Source organism: Pelodiscus sinensis, chromosome 1, assembly GCF_049634645.1.
Source record: "Pelodiscus sinensis isolate JC-2024 chromosome 1, ASM4963464v1, whole genome shotgun sequence".
Lineage (NCBI taxonomy): Eukaryota > Metazoa > Chordata > Testudines > Trionychidae > Pelodiscus > Pelodiscus sinensis.
In genome coordinates this window covers 200,973,709-200,998,681 of record NC_134711.1, presented here as the reverse complement: position 1 = coordinate 200,998,681, position 24,973 = coordinate 200,973,709, and the positions used below count along the sequence as shown (strand labels likewise).

General features: G+C 44.9%; 1 protein-coding gene across 17 annotated transcripts in view; it reads right to left on the bottom strand.

Moving 5' to 3' along the window:
- DMD (dystrophin) overlaps window positions 1-24,973 on the bottom strand; it is a 2,108,520-nt gene that overhangs the window by 18,107 nt on the left and 2,065,440 nt on the right. For all 17 annotated transcript variants that reach the window (XM_075916549.1, XM_075916586.1, XM_075916651.1 and 14 more), the window contains 3 exons: window positions 10,720-10,963; window positions 7,201-7,324; window positions 1,175-1,267 (listed from right to left, as the gene is read on the bottom strand). In XM_075916549.1, the coding sequence (XP_075772664.1) occupies window positions 1,175-1,267; window positions 7,201-7,324; window positions 10,720-10,963 (461 nt within the window). The remainder of the gene's footprint in view (window positions 1-1,174; window positions 1,268-7,200; window positions 7,325-10,719; window positions 10,964-24,973) is intronic.

Here is a 24,973-nt window from a genome sequence, read left to right as displayed (position 1 = left end):
GGAGTTAGGAGAACATATTGCAAAGGATCATTCAAGGTAGGGTGTCCTGTTAACGCCTCTACAATCATTACACAAAAAGAGGGGGTTAGTGTTACAGACTGTTGTAATAAGCCATAAATCCAGTGTCTTTGTTCAGTTCATGATCTTTCATTCCTAACAAAGTACTGAATTTATCTCCCATACTTGTCTTTTGACAGTGTTGTGCAGGTTTCCTTTACAAAGGAGGTCTGATACATCAAATATAGAGTGATTACTTTTTGAAAAGTGTTCACCTACAAGTGATAGGGTGGTTTTGTCTTTTATCATGTTCCCAAGAGAGTTCATTTGAGAGTGCAGTGATTGTCACCAACATATTTGTTATTGGGACATTTAATACACTGGATGCAGCGTGCCATAGGTTGCGAGAGGCATGGATTTTGAAAGGTGTATTGTGGGGAATGTTGCAGGTCAGATCTATCTGCAGGTTTTGTCATGTAAGAAAACGTTTCCTTTATTAAAACGCTAATTAACGTATTATAAATTATAGCATCTCACTGCTTCCAATAGATTCTGTATACAGGCTGTACCTCTGAAATCGGTGATTCTCTGGTCCAGGAACATCCGTGGTCTGGCATGACCATGGATGTTCCAGAATCAGAGTCCTGGTTCATTGTAGGGGCGAGCTGGGGCCTGGGATCCAGTACGTGGCTCAGCAGGGCTACAGGGGCGGCGGCAGGAGGGTGGGGGTGAGGAGAGAGGCAGGGAATAGGAGTACAACTCAGTGAGCTGTGAGGGTGGGGAGAGACACGGGTGCCAGGAGCTGGCACATGACTCAGCTGGGCTGTGGGGGAGCCACGAAGTCTGGTGGGGGAGGTGTGTGAGGCAGCATCAGGGGGCCTGAAATCCCCTGGTCTGGAAAAATCCCTCATCCAGGCCCAGTCATAAACTACTAAAATATAAAAAGAAAGCAGCATTTTTCTCCTGCACAGAAAAATTTCAGAGCTGTATTAAGTCAATGTTTAGTAGTAAACTTCTGAAAGAGCAACCATAACATTTTGCACAGAATTATGAACAATCTCCATTCCCAAAGCGCTCAAAACTCTGAGGTGCTACTGGTTGTTATATTGTGCAATTTTTAAGGAATGCATACTGCCTCTTAAATGCTGATATATGCTTCTAGGTCACTGAAGCTTACCTCTTGTACTTGGGAAGGAATTGTTAAGCTGTTCCATCACCTCCTCCAATCCTGTGCTTGTATCCTGGGGAGGGCTGAGCATCTCATCCTCACCTTAAAAAACAAACCCAAACCATAACATTTATGTCACAGCAAAAACATCTGGGAAACAGATCACTAATGTACTTTTCTTTCCTGTACCTTACAGAGACTGTACACTTGAAAGAAATCCTCCTGACTAATATCCAGTCTAAATTATAAAGGTTAACACTTTTATATGCTTTCCATTTTAATGAAGCAGTGTAAAACCAGGCAAATATGCATCTTAAAGCTTAATTCATTCAAAGAATGTGAGGATTACCAGCAATGTTCCCTCTATTCTTTTCTGTCTATGTGTGGAATAACATTTTAAGTGTACCCAGGTATGTGCAAATGTGCACCACCAGGAAAAACAAATCTAGCTGGAAGTTTTCTGCTAATCAGCTGGGCAGCTTTGAAATCTCTTCTAAGGGGCTGTACAGCTTATAGGGAACACCGATTAAGAGATCTGGAGAAAACTCTGGAAAATGTCTGCTAAGAGGAGGGAGTTCATGTAAAAGATAGTCCTTGTTTCATAGGTTTCCTCATTCCAGTATTGATAACAAATTTTGCTGCTGTGAGCAATGCAGTTTGAGCAGCCATCTTCATGTCTTGCCTAACAGAGTAAATCAGAACTAAGTGAAATACACATTCGCATCAACATTAATATTTCTGACAGTTTAATTGCATCAGATTGATGCTCCAGGAACATTCAATTGTGCTGTGAAATGTTTAACAGTTCAAACAAACCAAAATCCATATGTCCCTTTGCATGATTTCTATAATCGGATTATAAGGCAGAAGCTTACTGGGAGGTTCAGAACACTTCATCTTTATAGGTATTTTTACATTTCCTGATGTTTTCAAATAATCAATGCCATCTGCCCAATTGTACAAGAAAGGGTAATTTTGCTTAGTTTTTAATCTGAAGCCTAATAGCAATGAAGTGCTTAAAAAGCAGAGTTTCTAAAAGAATACACCTGGAGGGTTCTCTATGAATGAGATTCTCTCTTATTTGTCTAATCCTCCATTAAGACACAAAAGCTGCTTTGCCATCTGTAATAACCCAAGTAGAGATGCATCAGCATTTCGAAAATTATTTGATCCTTTGTCCCATTGCACAGTGCTCTAGGATTATTGAAGAATCCACCTGGCATCTTGCTTCACTGGACTTGGAAAAGCAATGTCACCTAAAGAATATTAATGCTACCAAGTCTCCCCCCTATTTTTGATACTCCTTGTCAGTGAAATCTCTACTACTACAGTAATCCCTAAACGGGGATTCTCTTGTCCGGCAACTTCCGTGGTCCTGCTGAACAAGAGAGCTTCAGCTGCTGGCCCTCCTGCCCTGGGAACCCCCAGCATGGTGCTGTTAGTGGTGGTGGGGCCAAGGCCTCAGTAGCCCGTCGTCAGTAGTGGGGCTGTAGTAGAGGGGCAGAGGCAGCCCAGCAACCCAGTTGGGGCCAGGACAGCCCGTGTGTGCCGGCCTGGCAGCGAGGTGGTGTTACGGCAGTCTGAGCGAGGCTGCATGCTGTCCTGGCAGTGGTGACAGAGCTGTGGCAGTCCTGTACGGAAAGCCTGTTTAAAGCCATGGCAAAACAGCTGGGGCTGCGGCAGGTTGGCAGCCAGATTGGGGCTGCGTGCCGGCTGTCAGCAGGCTGATGCCATGGCAGTGGGGCCAGAGCTGCGAGCTGCAGTGCTGGTAGTGGAGAGGGGCAGCAGGTTGAGAGGGCTGGTGACAGGGGACCTTCCCTGGTCTGGCAAATTCCCTCATCTGGGACCACTCAGGTCCCGGACCAGGGAGGTCCATCCTGTGTAAGAGACATGTAAAATCCAAGTCTGACAGGACAGCTTCTGTCTGGCTTAGTATGCATCTCAGCTTTGGACCAGAAGGCTGTAGATTCAGTTTTATGGACGGAATTATTTTCATACTAAATGCTGCCCTTTGAAAACTTAACAAAACCAGAGTCACTTCCAGCCCCTGATGGATGCCAAGGTGGGAATTCAGAGCCAGGTTTTGCCACTACTCAGGCTGAATACCTGAATAGACCCGGATAGAGAAGGCAGAACCTGGTCCTAAAACATCCAAATATGTATTTTAAAAAAATAGGGAATAATCCTATTGTGTTCTGACCAACATTAGCTCTTGTTCTTACTGAGGTGATTAATGTCCAAAGTGGTATTATTAAGCACAGATAGAAGTTTAGCTATACATGCCTCAATGTCAATATATGCTTATTTACAATGTATTAGCTGCTCCTTTCTTAATTCTAAATGCATTCAAATTTTACCTCATTTTAAAATTACAGTTAAATAGTTTAAATTATATTTAAATAAAATAATGACACCCGACATCATACAAGCAGCTCCCAACAACACCTCAAAGACTCACCCTGTATAGCTTTTCTTCATAAACTACATTGCCCAAATCAGCCATCCTCACCTCCCTCTCAAGGTCCAATCCATTCCCAATTCCCATAAAAAATATGGTGCAAAAGTAACCCAGGTGTTCTGAAGATCCCTAATTCCAGGCTATGAGGCACTAAATTGGGGAATGAGTTCCAGAGTGTATCACCAGGTGTCCTGGTGGTGATTTAAAGCACTTGAGGTTTTAGTTGCTCTTTTGAATTGCCAGGCCCCAGGCTAGCTGCCACCTCATCCCCACCCCCGTTGGCAAGCCAGATCCTAGTGTCTGAAAGGCAAAACCAGCACCTTGAGCCCTAACCAGGAATCAATCGATTGCCCGTGCAGATCAAGGAACACAGTGTAATGTGCTTTGTTTGCAAAACTACTTTGTGGTTGCTGCATGATTTTTTCATATGGCTTGACAGCGTAGCTTCATGGAGAGTACATTGCAGTAATCTAACCTTGGGATCACAGTGACCTGGATAACCATAGCGGAGTCTACTTCCCACAAGAGAAGGCTTCCTTACCCTGCTTCCACAGGCACAGTTGTTTGAAACTCCCATTGGCCACCAATCACCATTCCCAGCCAATGGGGGCTACGGTAAGTGGTGCGGACTGGGACACTGCTTCCCACAGATCCCATTAGCCAGGAATGGCAATTCACAGCAAACAGGAGCTGCAAGCGGCCATACCTACCGAAGTGCAGGCAGCCCACTAGGAGCTAACTCTGGTGAACCATGTCCGGCCCACAGGCCAGTTATTGCCCCATTCTTCAAAGTAACCTGACCTATCGCCTCCAATCTTTTGGGCTGAGAGAAGAACACATCACAATCTGTAACAGTTAAAAGTGATGCACCTTAGCAAAGCTAACAAGATCCTAAATCTGTGTCCCACAGTACTAGAATGCAGCTTCACTGTGAAAGTGTCATTATGATGACAATTAAATCAATTAAATATCTTACTGTCCTACATTTTTGTCTCAGAAAACTAATTTAGGCTTAACAAATTATTTTTATGGCAGTCATCTTTTGCAGGATGCACAATGTAAAGCCATTTTCTGTAGGTTTGGCCTTACTAGTGATACAACAAGACCTCTTTTAATAAGAAGACTGGTGACTGCTGACTTCTTGGTTTTGCATCTATATGTTTAAGAGATTTTATAGAAAAGGGGAAAATACCTACAAAGTAGTAATTAAATGGTCATGAAATTATTAGGCTCACCACAGTTCATTTCTTCAGATTGCTCATCCAAATCATATTAGTACATCCATAATGAATTTTGTGTACATTGCAGGATAACTAAAGTAAGAACAAAACAAGCAATTTCCTTGATGGTTCCCTCCCCACTTTGCTTGTGACTTACTCTCCTCTCACCCAGTACAGTAGACTTCTGATAATCTGGCACCTTTGGGATATGACAGCGTATCAGGAGGTCCTGCATATTCCCAACCCAATCCCCCTCTCCCCAACCTTATGCTCGGGTCCCCGGAGCCACCGGTACAGCCATGCATCTCCCTCCACGCACTGGGGGCATGTGCGCTGAGCCAGTCCCAATCCCCCGCCCCTTCACCTTCCCCGGAGCCAAACACCTCTCCTCCCTGCTGTAACCCGATCCTGCTCCCTCCCCCCACCTTATGCTCAGGTCCCGGAGCAGCTGCACGTCTCCCTCCAGGCGCTGGGGCACGTGTGCTGAGTGGCCGGCTTTTCAATGAGCTGGCCAGGACACCATGCGTAACCCAATCTCCGTCCCTCCCTCCTCCTTCCCAGAGCCAAACACCTCCTCTCCCTGCTGTAACCCACGTGACAGCGGCTGACCCGGTTCCGTCAGGAGCACGTGCCATTTTGGTGCCAGACAGTTGGGTGCCTGACTATTGGAGTTTTACTGTATTTAACTTTAAGATTGCTTCAGCACTATACAGTCTCTCAAATGTACATTACTCCTCACTGGTTACTTTTGGAGGTCCCCCCCTCCCATAGTCAGTTTTGTTGCCCCGGTCATACATGAGATGATGGTAAAATTATCACTTTCAAGTTAGCAGAACAAAAATCCAGTATGGGGTAAATCTGCCACCTCCATTTAATTTAAGATTGACAACAAGTTGTCTCTCTACGCACACACATGCACTCACTTTTTTCTTCTGAACAAAAATATTTTATAATGTGATAAGAGGAAAAAAAATCCAATATATATATATATATTTTAAATCAGCTTACTGCATATTAGTTATCTGTACAAATCAAAATATTTTCAATAGGCTTAAAACTGTTTCTTTTGTGAAACTATTAGTAGTTTGAAGTCATTGAATTAAATCTTCCATTACATTAGTAGGCAATTACTGCTTTAATTATAGTAATTCTTTGTTACAGGATGTGACCTAGCGGGACAGACCCCCATAAAAAGAGTCAGGGTCTCTGTGACCAAGGTGCATGACTGCCTGGCAAGGTAGGTGGGCATGCATATATGTCATCTTGATTGTTTTCAAGATATATTTTCTCTGTAATACTTTTGTTCTGAATAAAGGACACAAGTCTGGCTAGTCATTGGTTAACCCTGTCACAAATCCCTGGGAAAGAACAGGATAGTGGAGGATGAATTAAATGCACCTTTGCTCAAATGATCACAGTGAATTGTAGGAATCTGAAGCCTTAATCTCGGTTTTGGAGGAAGTGGATTGCAGGATCCTGTACTTGAGGAAGGTAACGACTAAAGGCCTGAAACCTAAGGGTATGTCTACACTAGGACATTATTTCAAAATAAATTATTTTGAAATAATATCTCCCGAAATAAGTATTTTAGAAGAAGCTTATTCTCCAAGGAAAGCAGGAGTTATTTCAAAATAACTCCCTAGTGTGGACCATGGCTATGTGGGGTATCCTCAAGAAGCCTATGAAGGGTCTGAGGAGTATTTACCTCAAGAACCATGACACTGGGCAATAGCTATCTATCAAATGAGAAACGGCTGCAGAAATGTTACTAAAACAGAAATATCAACCATTATTCACTGAAGACTTCCTGAATAAGCCTTTCCTCCACAATCAGTTTGTGATTTATCATCATAAATATATTTACAAAAGCTATCAGGTAGTATTGCCTGTCAATGTCCTCTTACTTAGCTCTATTTATCTGAGCAATGATACATTAAAATAAAATCCTATCAATTAATCTGGTGGGATGGTTGACCTTTTTTAAAAAATCACTTAGTCATAAGACCATGTCCATGAAAGCTAGATTAGATCAAATTTATTTTCTTAGAGATTATCTGAACAGCTTGCTTTAGCTTTTTCTTGATACCCTTTCCCTCCCCCAACTATAGGCCCTGATGGACTTTTCTGTTTGATGTCAAAATGTCAATGACACTGAATTGTGGTTAAATACAAAAACATACAACATGATATACAATGGAGAAATAGTCAAAATCAATGCTCACTGCAAATGTCCACATTTGTTTGTATTAACAAATCAATTCAATCTTTACTATCCTTAGCTAATTTTTTTTGGTGTCCTACACTGTAAAATGTAAATAAATGCATCTTTTGTAACAGTTTGAACATTGTCATCTTACCCATGGTTTCTGAAGTCTGGCTGCCAACTACACGGAGAAGCATTGGCTGACTGCTATCTGACCTCTGTAAGGAGGTAGAAGGAGAAGACAGTGTTGTACCATTCTCCTTGGCATCTGCCTGCGGCTGAGAGATCAGAATAAAACAAGGCGATTATTCACAGTAAATTCTTGTATTTCTGTATTTTGTATCTATTCCATAATGGTTACACAACAATTTTAATAAATACATTTCAATTGGCTATGGATCCAAATTCTAAATTAAAAAAGAAAAAAAAAAAGATTAAAAAATATACTGCATTGTACTGAGACTCCTGTAGGGCTGGATGAAGGTTATGAGGGGCCTAATGCTAGTGGGAGGGAAGGGCCTAAGTATGAATTATATATTGCAAAAAATTATGAAGTCATCAAACATTTATCTATATACATCTTTATACATTGACACATGTATTCTACTTTCACTATACTCAGTTCTGCACAACCTCCCCACTTTATAGCTGTGGCAAAGTCACAAATGGTGTCATCATAGTTCAAAGACCTGACAATTTCATTCTCAATGCTCACCAGGGACAAAGCACTGAGATGCTTCTGAGTCATGTTGGACCAGAGGACATTTTTGATCCTTGTTAGAGGAGAAAAGGAACATTCCCAACTATAGTGATTATTAGTGACAAATAGAGTGGCAAATGCAGTTTCAATGTTTGGGAAACAATCTGCCACATTGGATTCAGTGATAACTTGGTACATCCAAATAGATAAGGGTATGTCTACACAACAGCGCTAGTTTGAACTAACTTAGTTCGAGTTAGTTAATTCAAACTAAGCTAATTCGAACTAACGCATCCAGACTAAAAAACTAGTTCGAATTAGCGTTTTGCTAATTCGAACTAGCATGTCCACATTGAGTGGACCCTGAACCGGGCTTAAGGATGGCCGGAAGCAGTGCCGGCAGGGCATCAGAGGAGGACTTAGAGTGTGGAGCTGCTGTCTCAGGCTAGCCGAGGGCTGTGCTTAAAGGGTCCCGACCCCCATCCCGGACAGACAGTTCTCAGGGGTGCCCCGCTTGCAAAGCAGTCCTGGCTTGGATTGCCCGGAGTACCCACACTGGGCACATCACAGCACTCGGCCATCAGCCCGGCTGCACTTGCCGCAGGCTGCCATCTGGGGAGAGGGGGAAATTGGGGGGCTGCAGGAGAGCTTCCACCCCCAGAAGCCTGCAGAGCCAGCCCAGTCCTCCCCATCGGGGGCGTGTACCCCATTCCTCCCTCACCTCCTTCCACTTACCCTTCCCTAGCCCCTCTTCTTGATGTACAAAATAAAGGACAATTGTGTTCAAAAATGGAATCTGTCTTTATTGAACAAAACTGGGGGAGACTGGGAAAAGGAGGTGGGAGAGGGGAAGAGAGAGGGTGGGAGAGGGGAGAGCAACTAAAATGATCGGGGTTGGGAACAGGTCCCATATGAAGAGAGGCTAAAGAGACTGGGACTTTTCAGCTTAGAAAAGAGGAGACGCAGGGGGGACAGGATAGAGGTCTCTAAAAGCAGGAGTTGGGTGGAGAGGGTGCATACAGAAAAGTTCTTCATTAGTTCCCATAAAGAAGGACTAGAGGACACCAAAGGAAAGGAATGGGTAGCAGGCTTCAAACTAATAACAGAAAGTTGTTCTTCACAAAGCAAAGAGTCAACCTGTGGAACTCCTTGCTGCAGGAGGCTGTGAAGGCTAGAACTAGAACAGAGTTTAAAGGGAAGTGAGATCAAGTCATGGAGGTTGGGTCCCTGGAGTGCTATTAGCCAGGGGGTAGGATTGGTGTCCCTGCCCAAGGTTTGTGGAAGGCTGGAGAGGGATGGCACGAGACAAATGGCTTGGTCACTGTCTTCGGTCCATCCCCTCCAGGGTCCCTAGGGTTGGCCACTGTCAGCAGACAGGCTACTGGGCTAGATGGACCTTTGGTCTGACCCAGGACGGCCATTGTAAGCTCAGGGCTCAGGGTCGGGGGTCTCAGTGGACCACCTTGATTTTCATGCACACCTGCTCCTGGGTGGCCAGGCTGGCAGCTCTCCTGCCCTAGACGGCCACTTTCCTGTGCCTAGTGCGGAGGTCGTGGACGAGGTCCACGATGTCCGCTCTAGCCCAGGCGGGTGCCCGCCTCTTGCGGTCCCGGGTAAGCTCCCGGGAGCCGCCAGCCTGGTCCCGGGAAGAGGGGGAGGACTGGGGGGCATCGGGTGGGTCGCTCGATCCGTGCCAGGTGCAGGGTCTGCTGGCTGGGTGCTGGCAGGCTTGCACCTGGCACGGGCACCGTAGCCAGCCCGTGCCCCTTTAAAGGGTCCGGGGCCGGGTGGGGGGCAGACGAGTTTCCCTGGTATTGGCCAGAGTGGCCACCAGGGAAACCTGGGGAGGGCTAGTGATGAGATCCTGCTTTTCCAGGTGTGAAAAAGGAGAAGGGACCTAAATCTTCTCTAGTGCAAAACTGTTCTCCTGGGCTGTGTCTAGACCGCATCCCTTTTGCGGAAAAGGGATGCAGATTAGACACATCGCAATTGCAAATGAAGCGGGGATTTAAATCTCCCCTGCTTCATTTGCATGAACATGGCTGCCGCTTTTTTCTGGCTCGGGGCTTTGCCGGCAAAAAGCGCCAGTCTAGACGGGGATCTTTCGGAAAATAAAGCCTTTTCCGAAAGATCCCTTATTCCTCTTAAAAAAAGGAGCTCCTGCTCCCCCCCTGTAGGAAAGGGGCAGGGGGAAGTGACTAGTCAACTAATTGCTTACTTTCCTAGTTGGGGCAGAAAAAAGATTAACTTTGGGTTTATTTAGCTTTCAGTTTTTGGAATGAAACCAGAGTTGAAAGTAAAGTGATGCATCCTGGTACACCGATACAGTCAGAGCCAGCTGGGGCACTCTGCTGCAGAAGGAGGTGGGCGTGCTTCTAACCAGGCCCTGGAGCTCTCCTGTAGGCAACTGTGCACTAAGCAGCAGGCAGGTGAGAGGGGATGGGTGGGGGTGTTCCCCACACCACTCCAGAACTGCCTGAGCACACCCTCTCCTCCCCCCTGCACCGTTTAGAAAGGTCAGAAGGGGTTGAAGCCGCACCCGATTCCTACCAATGATGCCTGTTGGTTATTGGTCTCCTTCTCATCACTGTCAGGGATTGAGAGGGGGCTCCTTCTAAACCACAAGGGGCTCTTTGCTTTGTCCATGAGCTGGCAGCAGTGCTCCAGGCTCCAGAAGGGCAATGTGAGCTAGCTAACTCCCCCGCCCTTACCCAGCCTGGCCCTGATTCTTGCCTGAGCAGGAGGACCTAAACAATAGGAGCACCTAAGCCTTATTAGCCCAATGGTTAATCTGGCCCTGGACACCAGTGATCTTATCTCACCACTTGCAATCTAGAGTACGATCAAATTCCTCTCTCTGACTACACATTGCAGATATCACTTCTTGATGTGCTACATTTATCGATAACATTTCAAACTCTGCTTTAGAAAAATCATTCCTTAGCGCTCCACAGGAAAAGCATTTGGACTTACCTGTTCCAGCAGCTGCCTGAGCCTGTGCAGCTGCGACTCCAGCTGTTTGTTGTGATCCTCCAGAATCTGCATCCTGGCTTCCAGGCGACCCTTGTGCTGTCGAAGCAATTTAGCTTCTGCAATGAGCTCAGCATCACGAGGACTTTGCGGGGAGATGGGCATCATCTCGGGTGGGGATGGCAGTGGAGAAAGTCCTTTGTGATCATGCTGTTGCTTCAATCGGTCATATTCAGCCTGCAGGTTTCTGTTGGTGTTTAAAAAAAAAAAGAAAAGGTAAGCCTTACCTTTATAAAGTAGGCTAGTACAGAATATGGCATACCCTGGCTACAGCAGTCAGAATGCACCTGATCTCATCTATCACATCACACATACAACTACTAGGAAAAGACACACAGTTTGGGATTTAAGTGGACCCAAACCACCTGCTTTTAAGTCTTCTGAAAATCATCTACAAATTTGGAGTTTGGTTTGACAGATGTAAGGTGCCACCATGCGTAGGGACGGCAGCATACTGCCCTGAAATGCAAACATCATTGTCAGGGCTCTGGTTGCAAAAGTTCTGAACTCCCTTCTTACAGTGTGGGTGGTAGGTGAGAGCAAAAACAGGAGATTTGGTTCAGCTTCTAGTTTGCTGAACTTAGTAGTTAACAGTAAACAGTGACCCATTTGCTCATTTCTAATAAGTGAACTCTGTGAAATGTGCACACTACTATTTAATCACAGAATACAGTTTATGCATTACTAGGAATGCACTTATATAACACTTTGCCAATTCAAAGCCCTGTGCAAAGAAGAATGTAGGCAAGAATTATTCCTTCTAATTACAGATGAGAAAACTTGGCAGAACTTGATTTCAATTCCATACTTGCAACTCTGTGCTCAGTCACCACATCAGATCAAGCTGCCTTCCTTACTATTTCCAAACCTACTGTTAGAAAGGGTAATCAAATAACAGAGGAACAGGCAATGAGCTGACCTATTAAATAAGATTTAGCCTTCTGTTAATATTTTAATACCTGGGCTATCCAGAGCATTCTCTGAATTCCATATTTTACCATCAACAATCACTATAATATCCTGTTAATCCTGCACTGGGCTAACTATCCTTCTAATCTGTTGCTTAAATAGAATACTCTATAGGATTAGTATCAGATGTGAGGCCAAAGAACTTCATGCTGAAGGAATTGTACTGAGCACTTAAAACAAGAACTTTTCCCTGGTGAGCAGTCACTTGGTTTTCTTTTTCAGAGCACCTTCTACATGTTCTGCAGAATAGAGGAGGTGAAAAACTAAAAACCTAGTTATAGACGATGCTATCCATCTTGCAACTGAAGAAATAAAATTTCATCGCAGTAATCCTCACACAAAAGAGAAATATAATAAACGGTATTGGGGATTTGCTACTACCATGTCCCTTAACTACTTCCCAGAGGGGGAAAAAAATGGCACCATAGATCACAGTATTCCTAACTGCATATGTGCCATAAATAGTGGCCTCGATAAACTCTTATTACATGCCCTGGTGCAGATACACAAGAAACTGACAACACAGAGCTTTTCTTATTTCTGCCAGTGGACACAAATTCACATTTACATTCTTATCTAAAGTCTTAAAAAACACCCCAGAAATCCTACTGTAAGCATTCTTAAATTGGTGAGTGCTTAGAAAGATATAGAAATCCGTTCACACTACATGACTGGCTCATGGCAGAGTGCAGGGGGAGCTGCATGTGGTCATGACGTGGGACAGGATTCTCCAAAATGAAGTTTTGTGGTGCTAAAGGAGCTGGACGCCTTGCCTGCTCCAAGCAGCAGTACAGCATCTGCACTTGCTTTGAGGTCAAACATGTTGGCTGCGTCTAGATTGGCATGATTTTCTGGAAATGCTTTTAACGGAAAAGTTTTCTGTTAAAAGCATTTTTGGAACAGAGCGTCCGTGCCAATCTAGACGCGCTTTTCCGCAAAAAAGACCCGATCGCCGTTTTCGCGATCGGGGCTTTTTTGCGGAAAACAAATCTGAGCTGTCTACACTGGCCCTTTTGCGCAAAAGGGACTTTTGCCTGAATGGAAGCAGAATAGTATTTCCGCAAGCAGCACTGATTTCTTAGGGTATGTCTACACTACCCCGCTAGTTCGAACTAGCAGGGTAATGTAGGCATACCGCACTTGCAAATGAAGCCCGGGATTTGAATTTCCCGGGCTTCATTTGCATAAGCCGGGCGCCGCCATTTTAAAATCCTGGCTAGTTCGAACCCCGTGCCGCGTGTAGCCGCAGCTAGTGTGCCCCCCACCCCAGCAGACCAGGCTTTTGTTGTGGACCCTGGGGCAGAGCAGCTGGGGCGCTGCCGGTTCGTCCCGCAGCGCCGCTCTGGGCACTACTGGACTAACCCGGCAGCACCCCAGCTGCTCTGCCCCAGGCGTCCTGATTCAGCCGCTGCTGGTCAGTTTCAGCAGCGGCTGAATCAGGACGCCTGGGGCAGAGCAGCTGGGGTGCTGCTGGGTTGGTCCAGTAGCGCCGAGGAGCGGCGCTACTGGAGCAACCCAGCAGCACCCCAGCTGCTCTGCCCCAGACGTTCCCAAGTCAGCCGCTGCTGAAACTGACCAGCGCTGACTACAGGAAGCCCGAGGCACAGTTGCTCTGCCCCGGGCTTCCTGGAGTCAGCGGCTGATCAGTTTCAGCAGCAGCTGACTTGGGGTTCTTAAGTTCAATCTGTATGTAAGTCAGAACTGGCGGTCAGTTTCAGCAGCGGCTGAATCTGGACGCCAGTTCCAACTTACATACAGATTCAACTTAAGAACAAACCTACAGTCCCTATCTTGTTCGTAACCCAGGGACTGCATGTACAGGCATTTCTGTTTTTGATACGCAAAAATTACAGATGCGGCCATAAAGCTATGCGCATAGTTTTTGCAACATCTGGAGTAGCAGGATGTACCTCATATTGGGGCATTGGGCATTTTAGGTATCCTACGCAATACGTAAACAATTGGTTAATATTATTAGAATGACCAAGTCTTGCTTTGCTGTAAATGGGCTTAGTAAGAAGAATCGATGGGATGGAGGGAGCAAGATTGACCCACAGGTTCTGCTCATTGTAACTAGAAGTAAATAGGCCCTTCACACTGGCGACGCAAATGCATGGCGTTCCAACGGGTGGGAATCAAAGGAAACATGACTTCCTGCTTGATGCTGTAGGTAGCATATGGGTGAAATGTAAGTGAATTAGGCTTTATTATTGTATTAGAGTAGATTTTCTATTAATTGCTTTTGCATTACTTTGCGCTGTATTAATTGCTTTAGAATTTATAATACTGAAGGTTTAAACTGTATAGTATTTGTTTTTAAGGATTGTAAAACTTAAACACTATGTTAACTGCTTAATGCTTACAATAAATAAGAAAGTGGTTCAGTCTCTCTGGAGGGTCCTGGTTTCCCTTGTATCTAAAATAAATCGAACCACATGACAGCAGGACAACGTCCAGGAAAGGCTGAAGAGTTCTAAATGAACAGGGACTGCAAAACTGCCACATCACTTCAGGATGAAAGGTGAAGAGAATGTTAGAAGTGACCACAATTTATTTCTCTCTCAGATCAGATCTTTGCAAGGGAAGCATCGTTGCTTAAAGCACATATAGAGCTTCCAGTATCAGTTTTTCAAATTCCACAGAAAAGACAGAAGGTCTGCAATAAATGCCATCTATGCTGAATATCTTTTGATATAGCCAGATGAACCAAAACTTGGTGAGTCATAACAATGGTGTAAAAGCAACTTGAGAAACACAGACAGGTTAGTAACCTGTGTGATGTGGAAATAGAAAAGATGACGACACTGACCATACAGTGTTTCCCAAAAGGAATACAGTTAACAGAGGATAGGCTATTTGGCCTATTTTTCACTAAGTCCACAGGCTGTGGCTATAGCTATGGGGAATGTCCTCTTCCTAGGTAACAGACAAGCAGTCCCATGAACTTTGTGAAATAAACTCATACCCCAAAGCAAAAGAGAAACACACACTACAGTGAATTCCTCTGGGGCAGCTAAATGAATACACATACCCTATGATATTCATAGTATAGCCAAGTGTATTGCTGTAAAAAAAATCCAGATTATTTTTAGGCAGCCATCTATACAAAACCTTTCCCTCAAGTAATGCTCATGGTACACAGAGCAACCTTTCCATAAATGAGATTTTTCCAAAGTGAGTGAAGACCAAAGCCTAGATATAGTCAGGAAGGCCTTGATGTCTAAGAGAGAAGGAAACTAGAATAGTAGAGTTCTCTCTCTCTCGGACTTTCTCTCCTTTTAGAAACAAAAGACACCTCCCCCCCCAAGGAACTTGTGTTTTTAATCAAAAGTCATGTCTACACCAGTAATCTTAGAGGGGCACAGCTGTACCCAGTGGCGGATATAGGGCAGGGCAAGCAAGGTGGCTGTCCCGGGCCCCACGCTGCCATGCAGGGCCCAAACGGCTGCTTGAACCCGCGCAGCAGCTCAGCTCAGCAGTGCAGAACTCAGCCGAGTGCCTTAAATACAAATGAAAATTTTTAATTATTAATGTAGAATTTTGTTTAAGAATGACTTACAATGTAATTAAAATAAAAAATATCCAACTAAATTAAGTTTCTATCAAATGTACCCAATTCACATTTAATGTGAAAATAGCCTTCAATTTGCTCATTTGCAGCCTTTTTTCTATTTTTTTCCCTGCGAAATTGTGCTGCCCTGGGCCCCGCAAAACTCTCATCCGCCCCTGGCTGTACCAACACAGATCCACTGCTGTAAGATAGCTAGTGTAGTCAGTCTGTGCTGATGGGAGAGAGCTCTCTCCCATTGACATATCAAAGCCACCTCAATAAGCGGCAGCAGCTACGTCAGCAGGAGATGCTCTCCCGCTGACAGTGCTATGCACTTTGACACTTACACCAGCAAAACTTACATTTCTGGGGTGTGTTTTCTTCACACCCCAGAGTTGACATCAATTTTGCCAGCATAAGTGGTGGTGTAGACATGGCATCAGTTGAGAATCCCAGATTACCAGCGGAATACTTTCTATTTAGGTGCTGTTGCTCTCTGAACGTTCAGAATGAAGTAAGCTTAAAACAATATGAAAGTACATCCGAGACATTTTCACCTAAAGCTGACTGCTTGCCTTGCCCAAACAGCAGATAAAAGTCCATTATTTTCCTGGCATGACAGTAGAATAGGTTCCAGCATTTCAGCATCAAAGGGCTAAATTCAAGTGGAACATAATCCCAGAGTGACAAGACAGTGAGGTTTCAGGAGTAGCTGCCAACGTTTTTCATTTTTTAAAAATGTATTTATTTTAAATTATTGCTCCCTGGAAACGGCAGGAATGTCAACGTCCAGTTGATTGTGCACAAATAAAACAAGCATGCAGATTCAGTAATCCAGCAGTAATAGTGGTAGACAACGGTGGAGCTAACTCCAAGAAAGCTATTTATAGCCTGTCTTCAAAACCAAAACAATTACACTGGTGCATGGAACTGACAAGTCTCCAAACCATAATAGTGTTGGCCAGTTACTAAGTCAGGGCAGTTTCTAAGACAACCTCAGATTAGAAATCAGTCCTGCTCAGAGCCAAGAAATGGGACAGGTCTGAATAAGATGCAGCAGGTTTCAGATACACCTCTGTCTTGGCCTGGGAATGACTACCAAGATGCAACATTGTCAATGTCTGGGCACTAAAGGACACCTTGCTCAAAAACCCAGCTGAAGGGTCTGAAGAGGACAGAAGATACTCTGGGCACCGCTCAGAACCTCATCTTGAAAATGAAAATAGTTCTATTGATTTCACCTGGAGAGTACTTACAAAAGACATGCCTCGAGCCTCAGCTAAGTATCTCAGCAGGCTTGTGGAGTAAGTCCTCAGAGTACTGTTAAACATCTAACACCAGGTTAAACATCTAACACTGGAAAAACTCAAGGACATGTATAATATTTTATTTATTTAAAATATTTTTACCCCGCCTCTCTATTTAAAATATTCGAGGCGGCTGGGGTGCCCAGTTCAGCCCAGAGGCAGGGAGGTTCTAAGGGCACATCTAAACTACATTCCTCTTTCGAAAGAGGAATGTAAATGAGGACAAACGAAAGTTCAAATGAAGCGCGGATTTACAAATCTTGCGCTTCATTTGCATAATCGAGTGAGAGCGCTTTTTCGAAAAAGGGTTTTTCAAAAAAACCCTGCAGTCTAGACAGGGTTCTTTTGAAAAACAAACAAACAAACAAAAACCTTTTCGAAAGATCCCATACTCCGGAAAAAGGAGAAAAAACCCTTTTTCAAAAAAGCGCTCTCATGCGATTATGCAAATGACTGGGCCACCCAAAGGTCCATGTAGCCCAAAGTCCTGTCTGCCAGCGAGGCCAAGGCCAGGTGCTATGGCGGGGGCAAACCAACACCTTTGCAGGGCGAAGTCAGCATAACAGACCTGCGGCTCAGCCAATCAGGAGGTAGATCACATGGCAGAGGGGGGGGAGCCTGTCTCGGGACAATTTTTGGTACAAAATAGCCATATTAGAGCCTATGGGGACTACAACTCCCAGCATGCCACACAGCCATCTATCCCAACAGTGCAGCTTCAGTGCATGCTGGGACTTGTAGTCCCCATAGGCCTCATTCCTTATTTAGGCAAAGGGGTCTGCAGCCATCTCCAGCACCCCCACAGGACCATGAGCAGGGCTCCGAATTCAGCCCTCCCTACCAGGTGAGGCCCAGTGATTCCCTGCAGACCAACCAACAATGAGGCAGCCCCTGGGGAAGGGGCTCAGCAACCTGCATGGCTCCTTCCCAGGAACAAGAACCCCTAGCACAAACAGCCAGGCCACAATCCACATAGCAGCAAGTCCACCCTTACTCTGGGGCAGTGCTGCCGACTGGCTGGTGCTGGGTCACAGGAAGGCCCAGAGCCATGGCCATCCATTCCCTCATGTACCTGCCACAAGGCAGCATGGCCTGGCAGGACCCCGCTGTCCACCTGGGGCACTGGTCTCCAGGTCCCATCAATGAAGGGACCAGTGTAGGGCCCTAGTACTGAGCCAGCTTCTTGTCCAGCCCCTAGCTCTGGGGCAGGTGTCAGAAATGGCTGCAGCTCGCGTTGCACCAGAAATGGCACTCCAGGGTGGGGGCACTCTGACTGGCAGAAACAATGGTGCCAGGTTCTCAGTCTCTATAGGGGTGGGTGGGTCGGGGACCAGGTAGATTTTGAGCTTTTTTTGCTAGACAGTGTGTCACAGATTGCAAGTGGTGATGGTGCCTGGAAAAACAAGGGTACTGGATCCTTGCCATGGGTCTCAGCTGGCCATGACAAGTCAGAGTCTTGGGCTGAAGCTGATATAGAGTATAACAGCCCTTTGGTAAGTGGCCTTCACAATTCATACTGCTAAAATTGAACCTCGCTGACCTGGGCAAACATGAGTATTGGTGATATCTGGCAAATGGTATACCAAGTTAAAGATACTGGGTCTTAGGCACCAAACTACATTGGCTCAGACAGAGAAGAGGATCCTAGTGCCACTTGAGTTGGGTACGGAATCACTTCAGCTAGGACTCAATTCAAGTGCCGCTTATACTACGTCAACCATGCTGGGATGCTGACACTAGTCTGAGTCAGATAAGATCCAGTTCATGGATGTTACTTATGCTGGGCATAGAGTGACTGGCTGGCAGGTATCCCAGACTTAGTTGACTAGGCTTAAGGAGCCTCCTCTGCCAATAGCAGCATGTGAGGCAGCCCTCCTGCTCCTGAGGGTCAGTCAGACAAATACCCAGGCCTGTTATTGTTTCTTTTTTGTTCTTTTTATAAAAAACAAAACAACAACAAAAAACCAACAGAAGAGCATGAAGGATGTTCTATGCAATCTGAGCTCACTGCAACTTCGGAGGTTAATATGGAACTGAAGAGTAGTTCGGGCTATTCCCCCTTTAATATCTGAGGTGAGGGGATGCACAGGGAGGGACTAAAGAGTCCAAAGGACACTGCTCTCTGTAAGATTCTGCAGCCCAACACCAGGAGGCGCCAGTCCCACAAGCAAGAATATGCACCAAGCAATCAAAGAAAAACTGCAGGTTAAAGGAGATAAAAAACTTGTAATAAGGAAAAGAAAAAAGGGGGAAAAACTCCTTGCTAACTAGAAAGTATGATATGCCACGCGCATTGCTACTGTGTAGCTCAGACCTGTGCCACAGTAGTTAACTGATTCTTCTTTCCACTTGGGACAGTCTTGTTTAGATTTTCTCTGTGCTCTTGGAGAATAAGTCATCTGGCCTGAATGGTGATCTAGTGAAAATAGATCTTGCATTGAAATCTGAAGGAAGACTGAATGAACTCAGTCTGAGCTTCTGTGACAGGTAATCATAGAATATGTTGTCTCTAGATAGGTATTTACTTCTGGGTATTGATAGCCACATTTTATCAGCTGATCTTAGTGTTCTAAGAGTGAGACAGCAGGAAAAAAGGCAAAGGAAATATATCACTGAGACTGATGCTATTGGACTACAGTTTGGTCAGTTTAAAGTAAAGTTAAAAATGAAAAATTTAAGATCCTATTTTGAATGACATTGTAGGAATTTCTTAGGGGGAAAAAAGAAAATCTTTTTTTTTTTTTTTACTAGCTCTGGAGAACAGACTTACCCCGTGTGTCAAAAAAGAAAATGTTATTGCAGGCTAGACTTCTAAGGCATTGCTCATGCCAGTCAGAATTAGGCATTCATGCTCAGGGGAAAAAAAAGTATTCCTTAAAAGCTTTAGACACAAAAGGGAAAGTAAAATAAAAAGAAATAAAAAGCATAATCCCCTCAAAATGAGAGTGAGCGAGCACTGGCAATATCCTATAATCCAGCCTCACTAGACACAATTCAGGCCAGGTGACTATACCTTAACAATAAATGTGACAGGCTAATAAGACTAACTATTCTTCTGATCACTAAACAAATACACCTAATTTTACTAAAAGAAACAGAAAAGGAAGAATAGCAGACTCGTGTCTCATTTAAACATTCACAGAATAAACAATATGGACCACGTGCAATTCAGCTTTAACTTCATGGAGCTATAAGAAGTTTAATAACTCACTCATGAGCTATTCGTAGCATCCATCACTTGCATGATTGTTTGGTAATTGAAGCCTCAGTTAACTGGGGAACGGGGGAGGTGGTAAGAAATCACTTCTAAGGGTATCATGGGTTGTGTGGTTAGGTGTTACTTCTAATTCTTCTCCCAGGAAGTCCCTGGTTTATGACTTTCCCTCATTCTGATGCCACTGTTTGCATATGACACTCCATGCCTCACAGATTTATCACTAATTCATCCAATGCCAAAGTAATAGCCTCTGGGGGATAGGTTTGTTTCTGTGCTTTTCAGCTGGGAGATGGTAATAAATGCCAAAATTGCACTTCTCTGCCACCTCCATATCTTCTTTATGAGGAACATCCTGATGGAATGACCTGGTTTGGCTGCCAATGCCCTAAACTTTAGCTGCCTCTCTGTCCTATATACTCAGAGCTCCAGGAGATTTCCATCTTTCCAATTTCATTGTCTCCTATCAGCAACTTTGCTCTATGTCCCACTGCAGCAGCTCAGAAGGGAGCAGCAGCACTAAAAACAGTCTACTGGCCCTAATGCTACAGCATTGAGGAAGAGAGCAATGGGAAGAACATGGTTTTAGGAGTAGAGACAGGAACTGGGAAAATATGGTATGCAAAGAGTTAAAAGAGAAGGAGGAACAGAGGTGGGGATGAAGAGGTTCATGAAAGATTTCTTTCAGGATGGAGTATAATTGATGGGGACCCTAACCTGGAAGAAGTCTTTCCTATACTCTCTCTTCTGGTCTTCAAACAACTAACCCCCAACCACAGAAGCAAGCTCTGCACAGACCAGGACACACCATCTCAAAGCAGCCCCAAATCGTGTCAGAACAACAGATGTAAAACCTGCAGACATATCTCCTCTACTGCAATGATCAAAAGACCCCACAACACACCTTTCAAGATCTGTGCACACTACTCCTGCCTATCGCCTACTGTATTATATGCCCCAGTAACAACTGACAACAGTCACTATGATTTTGAATAAACTCAGACAGAAAAATGATAAGAGACAAAATCACTATCATCAGGCGTCACATTTTTCACAAAGCAATCACTCTGTCTGACCTATCAATTCTCAATCTCAAAGGAAACCTGCACAACACTTACAAAAGATAAGCTTTGGAATTTAAATTAGTAATTTTACTAAACAGTAAGAAAACATAGTTTTAAATAAAGACACTGGATTTATGGCTTATTACAATAATCTGTAGCCGACTAATCCCGTTTTGTTCTATAGCTACAGGGGTATCAGCAGGCCACTATTCGTAGTAGTGGTGCTGGAACAATTTTTATACATTTTTATAACTTTTTTTTCTGCACATGGATGAAAAAATTAGAAGGAACACTTGTTGGGGGTGCTGCAGCACCCGCCATTCCCTTACTTCCAGTATCTATGTCTCCTGGAATGGTCTCTTAGAACAGGGGTCACCAACCAGTAGATCGGGATCTAGTGGTAGATCTTGGAGCCTCTGACAAGTGATCCTGACTGGTTTGGCCAACAGGTTATCAAGTCCAGCACTTCAGTCCCATACCCCCCACCAGACAGCTGCACATTTCCTGCCATCTGCCTTGGAGTGGTCCCCTCAGGAGCCTCTGCTTTCTGTGCAGGGCAGGGGAGAGGAGGGAGAAGAGAAGGTGCTGATGTCAAGAGGTCCTCTCCCTCTCTGTATCCTATCTTCACAGAGCAGAGAGGGGGCTCAACAGGACTTGGGATGGAGTTTGTTGGCTGCTTTTGGGAGTGGTGCAGGGCCAGGACAGGGGTGAGCCTGCCTCAGCCCCACCACCCAGGAGCCACCTGAGGTAAGCAATGCCCAGCTGGTGCCCACATCCTGAAACCCCACCCCAGTCATAAACCCCCTCCTGTACCCCAAACTCCTGCCTTAGCTCCAAGCACCCCTGCAACCAAATAGCCTCCCACAGCCTGCACCTAGAACCCTATCTGGCACTCCAACTGCCTGCCCCAGACTCAGCTCAGAGCTCCCATCTCACTCCAGATCCCGTAATTCAAGACCAGAGCCTGCACCCCAACCCTCTGCCCCAACCTGGTGAAAGTGGGGGAAGTTGGGGGGGGTGGTAGAGGGAGCAGGGGCGGGGCTTCAGAGAAGGGGTAAAATGGAGGCTAGGCAAGGGTATTTGGGTTTGAGGTAGATCTTGGATTGCACTTAAATTCAAAAAGTGATATTGTGCTTAAAAAGGTTGGAGACCCCTGCTTTAGAATATGGGCTAATTACTTGTGCTAAACTATCTGTTTGACTTTATATTTAGCTGTGACCTTCTCAGTACCTTTCCTAGACTGAGGCAGAGCTGTGTGTTTAGGTTGAAAGTTTGTCTCTCTCACAAGTTGGCTCAATGAAAAATATTACCACACCCACGTTCTCTCTAATAAAGTAATCTCTCAGAATCTGTGCATTAAGACCTGATTCTTCTCTGTGCAGACACAGTCTTCTGGGCATGAGGCTAGAACCTGATTCCTCCTCCTGATAATTTGGCACTAAAAACATTTTTGTGAACCAGAATGAATTTGGTGCTTTGAAGAATCTAGAATTTTGGTAACAGCAGTGTGGCGGGGTAAAACAACCCCGCCACTGCCCCAGGTCGAGGGAGGCTCAGGTGGGCGAAGACGACGGCACCCGCGCTACACAGGAAGTGACAGGGCCGGACTTGAAGGTGCTGGACAGGGAAGGGGCCGTGCAGGGAACGCCCCACAGGCAGCCGCAGACCCGGCGCAGGAGGATGACGTTACGCCCTCCGGGTGCGTGACGTCAGTCGGGCACCCAGGGACGCCCATTGGGGAGGGGATAAGGCCGGGGAGGAGGGTGACATCACCGACCGAGCCCAGGGATGGAGATAAAAGAAGGATGTCTGGGCAGGTGTGGGAAGAGGAGGAACTGAAGGAAAAGGAACTGAAGGAGGAGTTCAAGGAGACGGGGGGACATGAAGAGAGGTGCGGGGAGGAACAGGTGTGAGGGAACTCGGGAGCAGGGGCGCAGCAAGCACACATTGCACCCGTGATCTGAGCCCGAGCGGTGGAGTTGAGCAGTGGCCCAGGGCGGGGTTGCAGAGCCCATGAGCAAACGTGTTTAGGGGCAACACCCCTGTTTGTTACGGAGAGTGGGTGGGCCCGGGTCCCCCTCTCCGCCATCCGAAGGCGATCCTCGAGACTCAACTGCTGTGGTTAGCTGGCCCCTAAACCTGCAGTTTGTCTCTGAACTAGATGGCGACTGGGTGTGGGAAAATGCATACTTAAATAAAAGGGGTGAAATTCGCATGAACTACGAGTGCAGACTCGTGACAAGCAGCAACTAGGAAATAGCACTAACTGACAACTCAGGAGTATCCTCCCTTGTTTATACAGAAGCTGAGCGGCTCTTTCACACAAATATTTAGAGATTATATTGTCACTTTGGAGTCTTTTTCACCTGCTTTTCCTGATTAGTGGTTACTATATTAAGGAAGTCTTATTTTGAAATGCAAGGCACAAATCCCAGATGGACTATACAGCACATCTATCAGTGTCAGGATTTTACAATGCCATTCAAATTGTAGTGTCTTTCCTGTTTAAGAGCAGAAGTGTTTTTTCCTCCCTCTCTTAATTGTTTGCTTGCTTTTGTATATGTATTGCTTTTTTTATTCCTCAATGATTCATAATTAAGTGGCCCACCCCACTTTTTTAAGAACCAAAACACTGCACTATGGTTTTATTTATATTTTATTAGTTGTCCAAAAGTTCACAGGCATGTATGCCATGTACACAAAATACATGATTGATTCCTTTCAAACTGTTGGTTCTCCTCCACTTTGGAAAAAGTCTGGACTTTTTATATTCTGTATTAGAATGTGAAGAGCTCCTCTCTATCTCTTCAGTTTCACCACTGGTCATAAAGCAAGAGGCTGTCTATCTGTAGCTTCTGCCATTTGGAATAGCCTTCTTGTATCCCTCTGTCTTATAGAGCCTCCATATCATCTCAAGATTGTCTTTTCTCCTTTGCCTCTTCTTCATTTTTCACTCTGCTGTTTATTATGTAACTCTGCGGTGTATATGAAGCAACTCTGCCAAACACCATTGTACTGTCATTTGAATGACTTGCTAGCCTGTGAAGTTTCATTAAGCTCCAGAGGCTGATGTACCAACCATGCAGTAAGGAAATGGTCAACCAATACTTTCACTAAAGCATAGCCACTCAGCTCTACTCCTAAGGATCATGCAACAGGCTTTACTTTATTCTCAACTTATGTTACACTGGGCCCCCTTTGTGCTTCGTGAACACACACATTTAAGATTTCACAGCCTGAATTAACACAAGATGCAACAACTGAGTGTTACAAATAAACAGAAAAGAGAAGGAACAATGAGTAGCTCTGAGCATAATTTACAGGGTTTTTTTGTTTGTTTTTTTGATTTTTTTTTGTTAAGGAGGTTAGTGACCCTTCCTGGCACAGTTGTGTGCAGAGCTCTAGTGTGGACAGAGAAGTCAGAAATGGTGTTTGCAGGCTCTATTACAGCATAGTTCTTGTACTGAGATATGGCTCTCAATCTGTGGCATGCTTTTAGTGCAAACCCAGAAGGAATTGCAAAAGAAGCTTTGTGTTTCTCCCTTATCCTAGGGCTATGTGGGTGCTAGATCAGTTTATTTCAGGCTGCTCTGATTTATGCCAACTGCCAAACCCTCCCAGAGGCCGTTCTGGCAGTCAAGGATCAGCTGGGCCTAAGAAGCTCTCAGTCACAATGTCAATGCTGATGGCTAGGAGACAGTGTGGCGAAAGAGCCATTACAACAAATCTGTGCCACACCAAGAATTCTGGAAACAAAGGGAATCTGCAGTGTTTCAAAATCCTGCAATTATTGCATGAGTTCTGTAAGAAGGAATGTTCTAAAAATCTCAGCTCCCGAGGCAAGTCATTACCTGAAAATCATACTTTTAATTTAACAACAGCAAACATTTCTAGCCCTCGCAGCAGAAAAAAAAAGTCCGAAATGGTAAATCAAGTGCACCCTAAAGGCTTAGAAAACAGAAAGCAAATAAAAGAACCCCCAGTTCACTAGTTTCTTTATTTCTTATGACTTTGGTGCATCTGACTCACTAATTTTCAATTCTTGGGGTCTCAATATTAAATCTGCCAGTCATCAAATCTGCCAGGTTTAGTG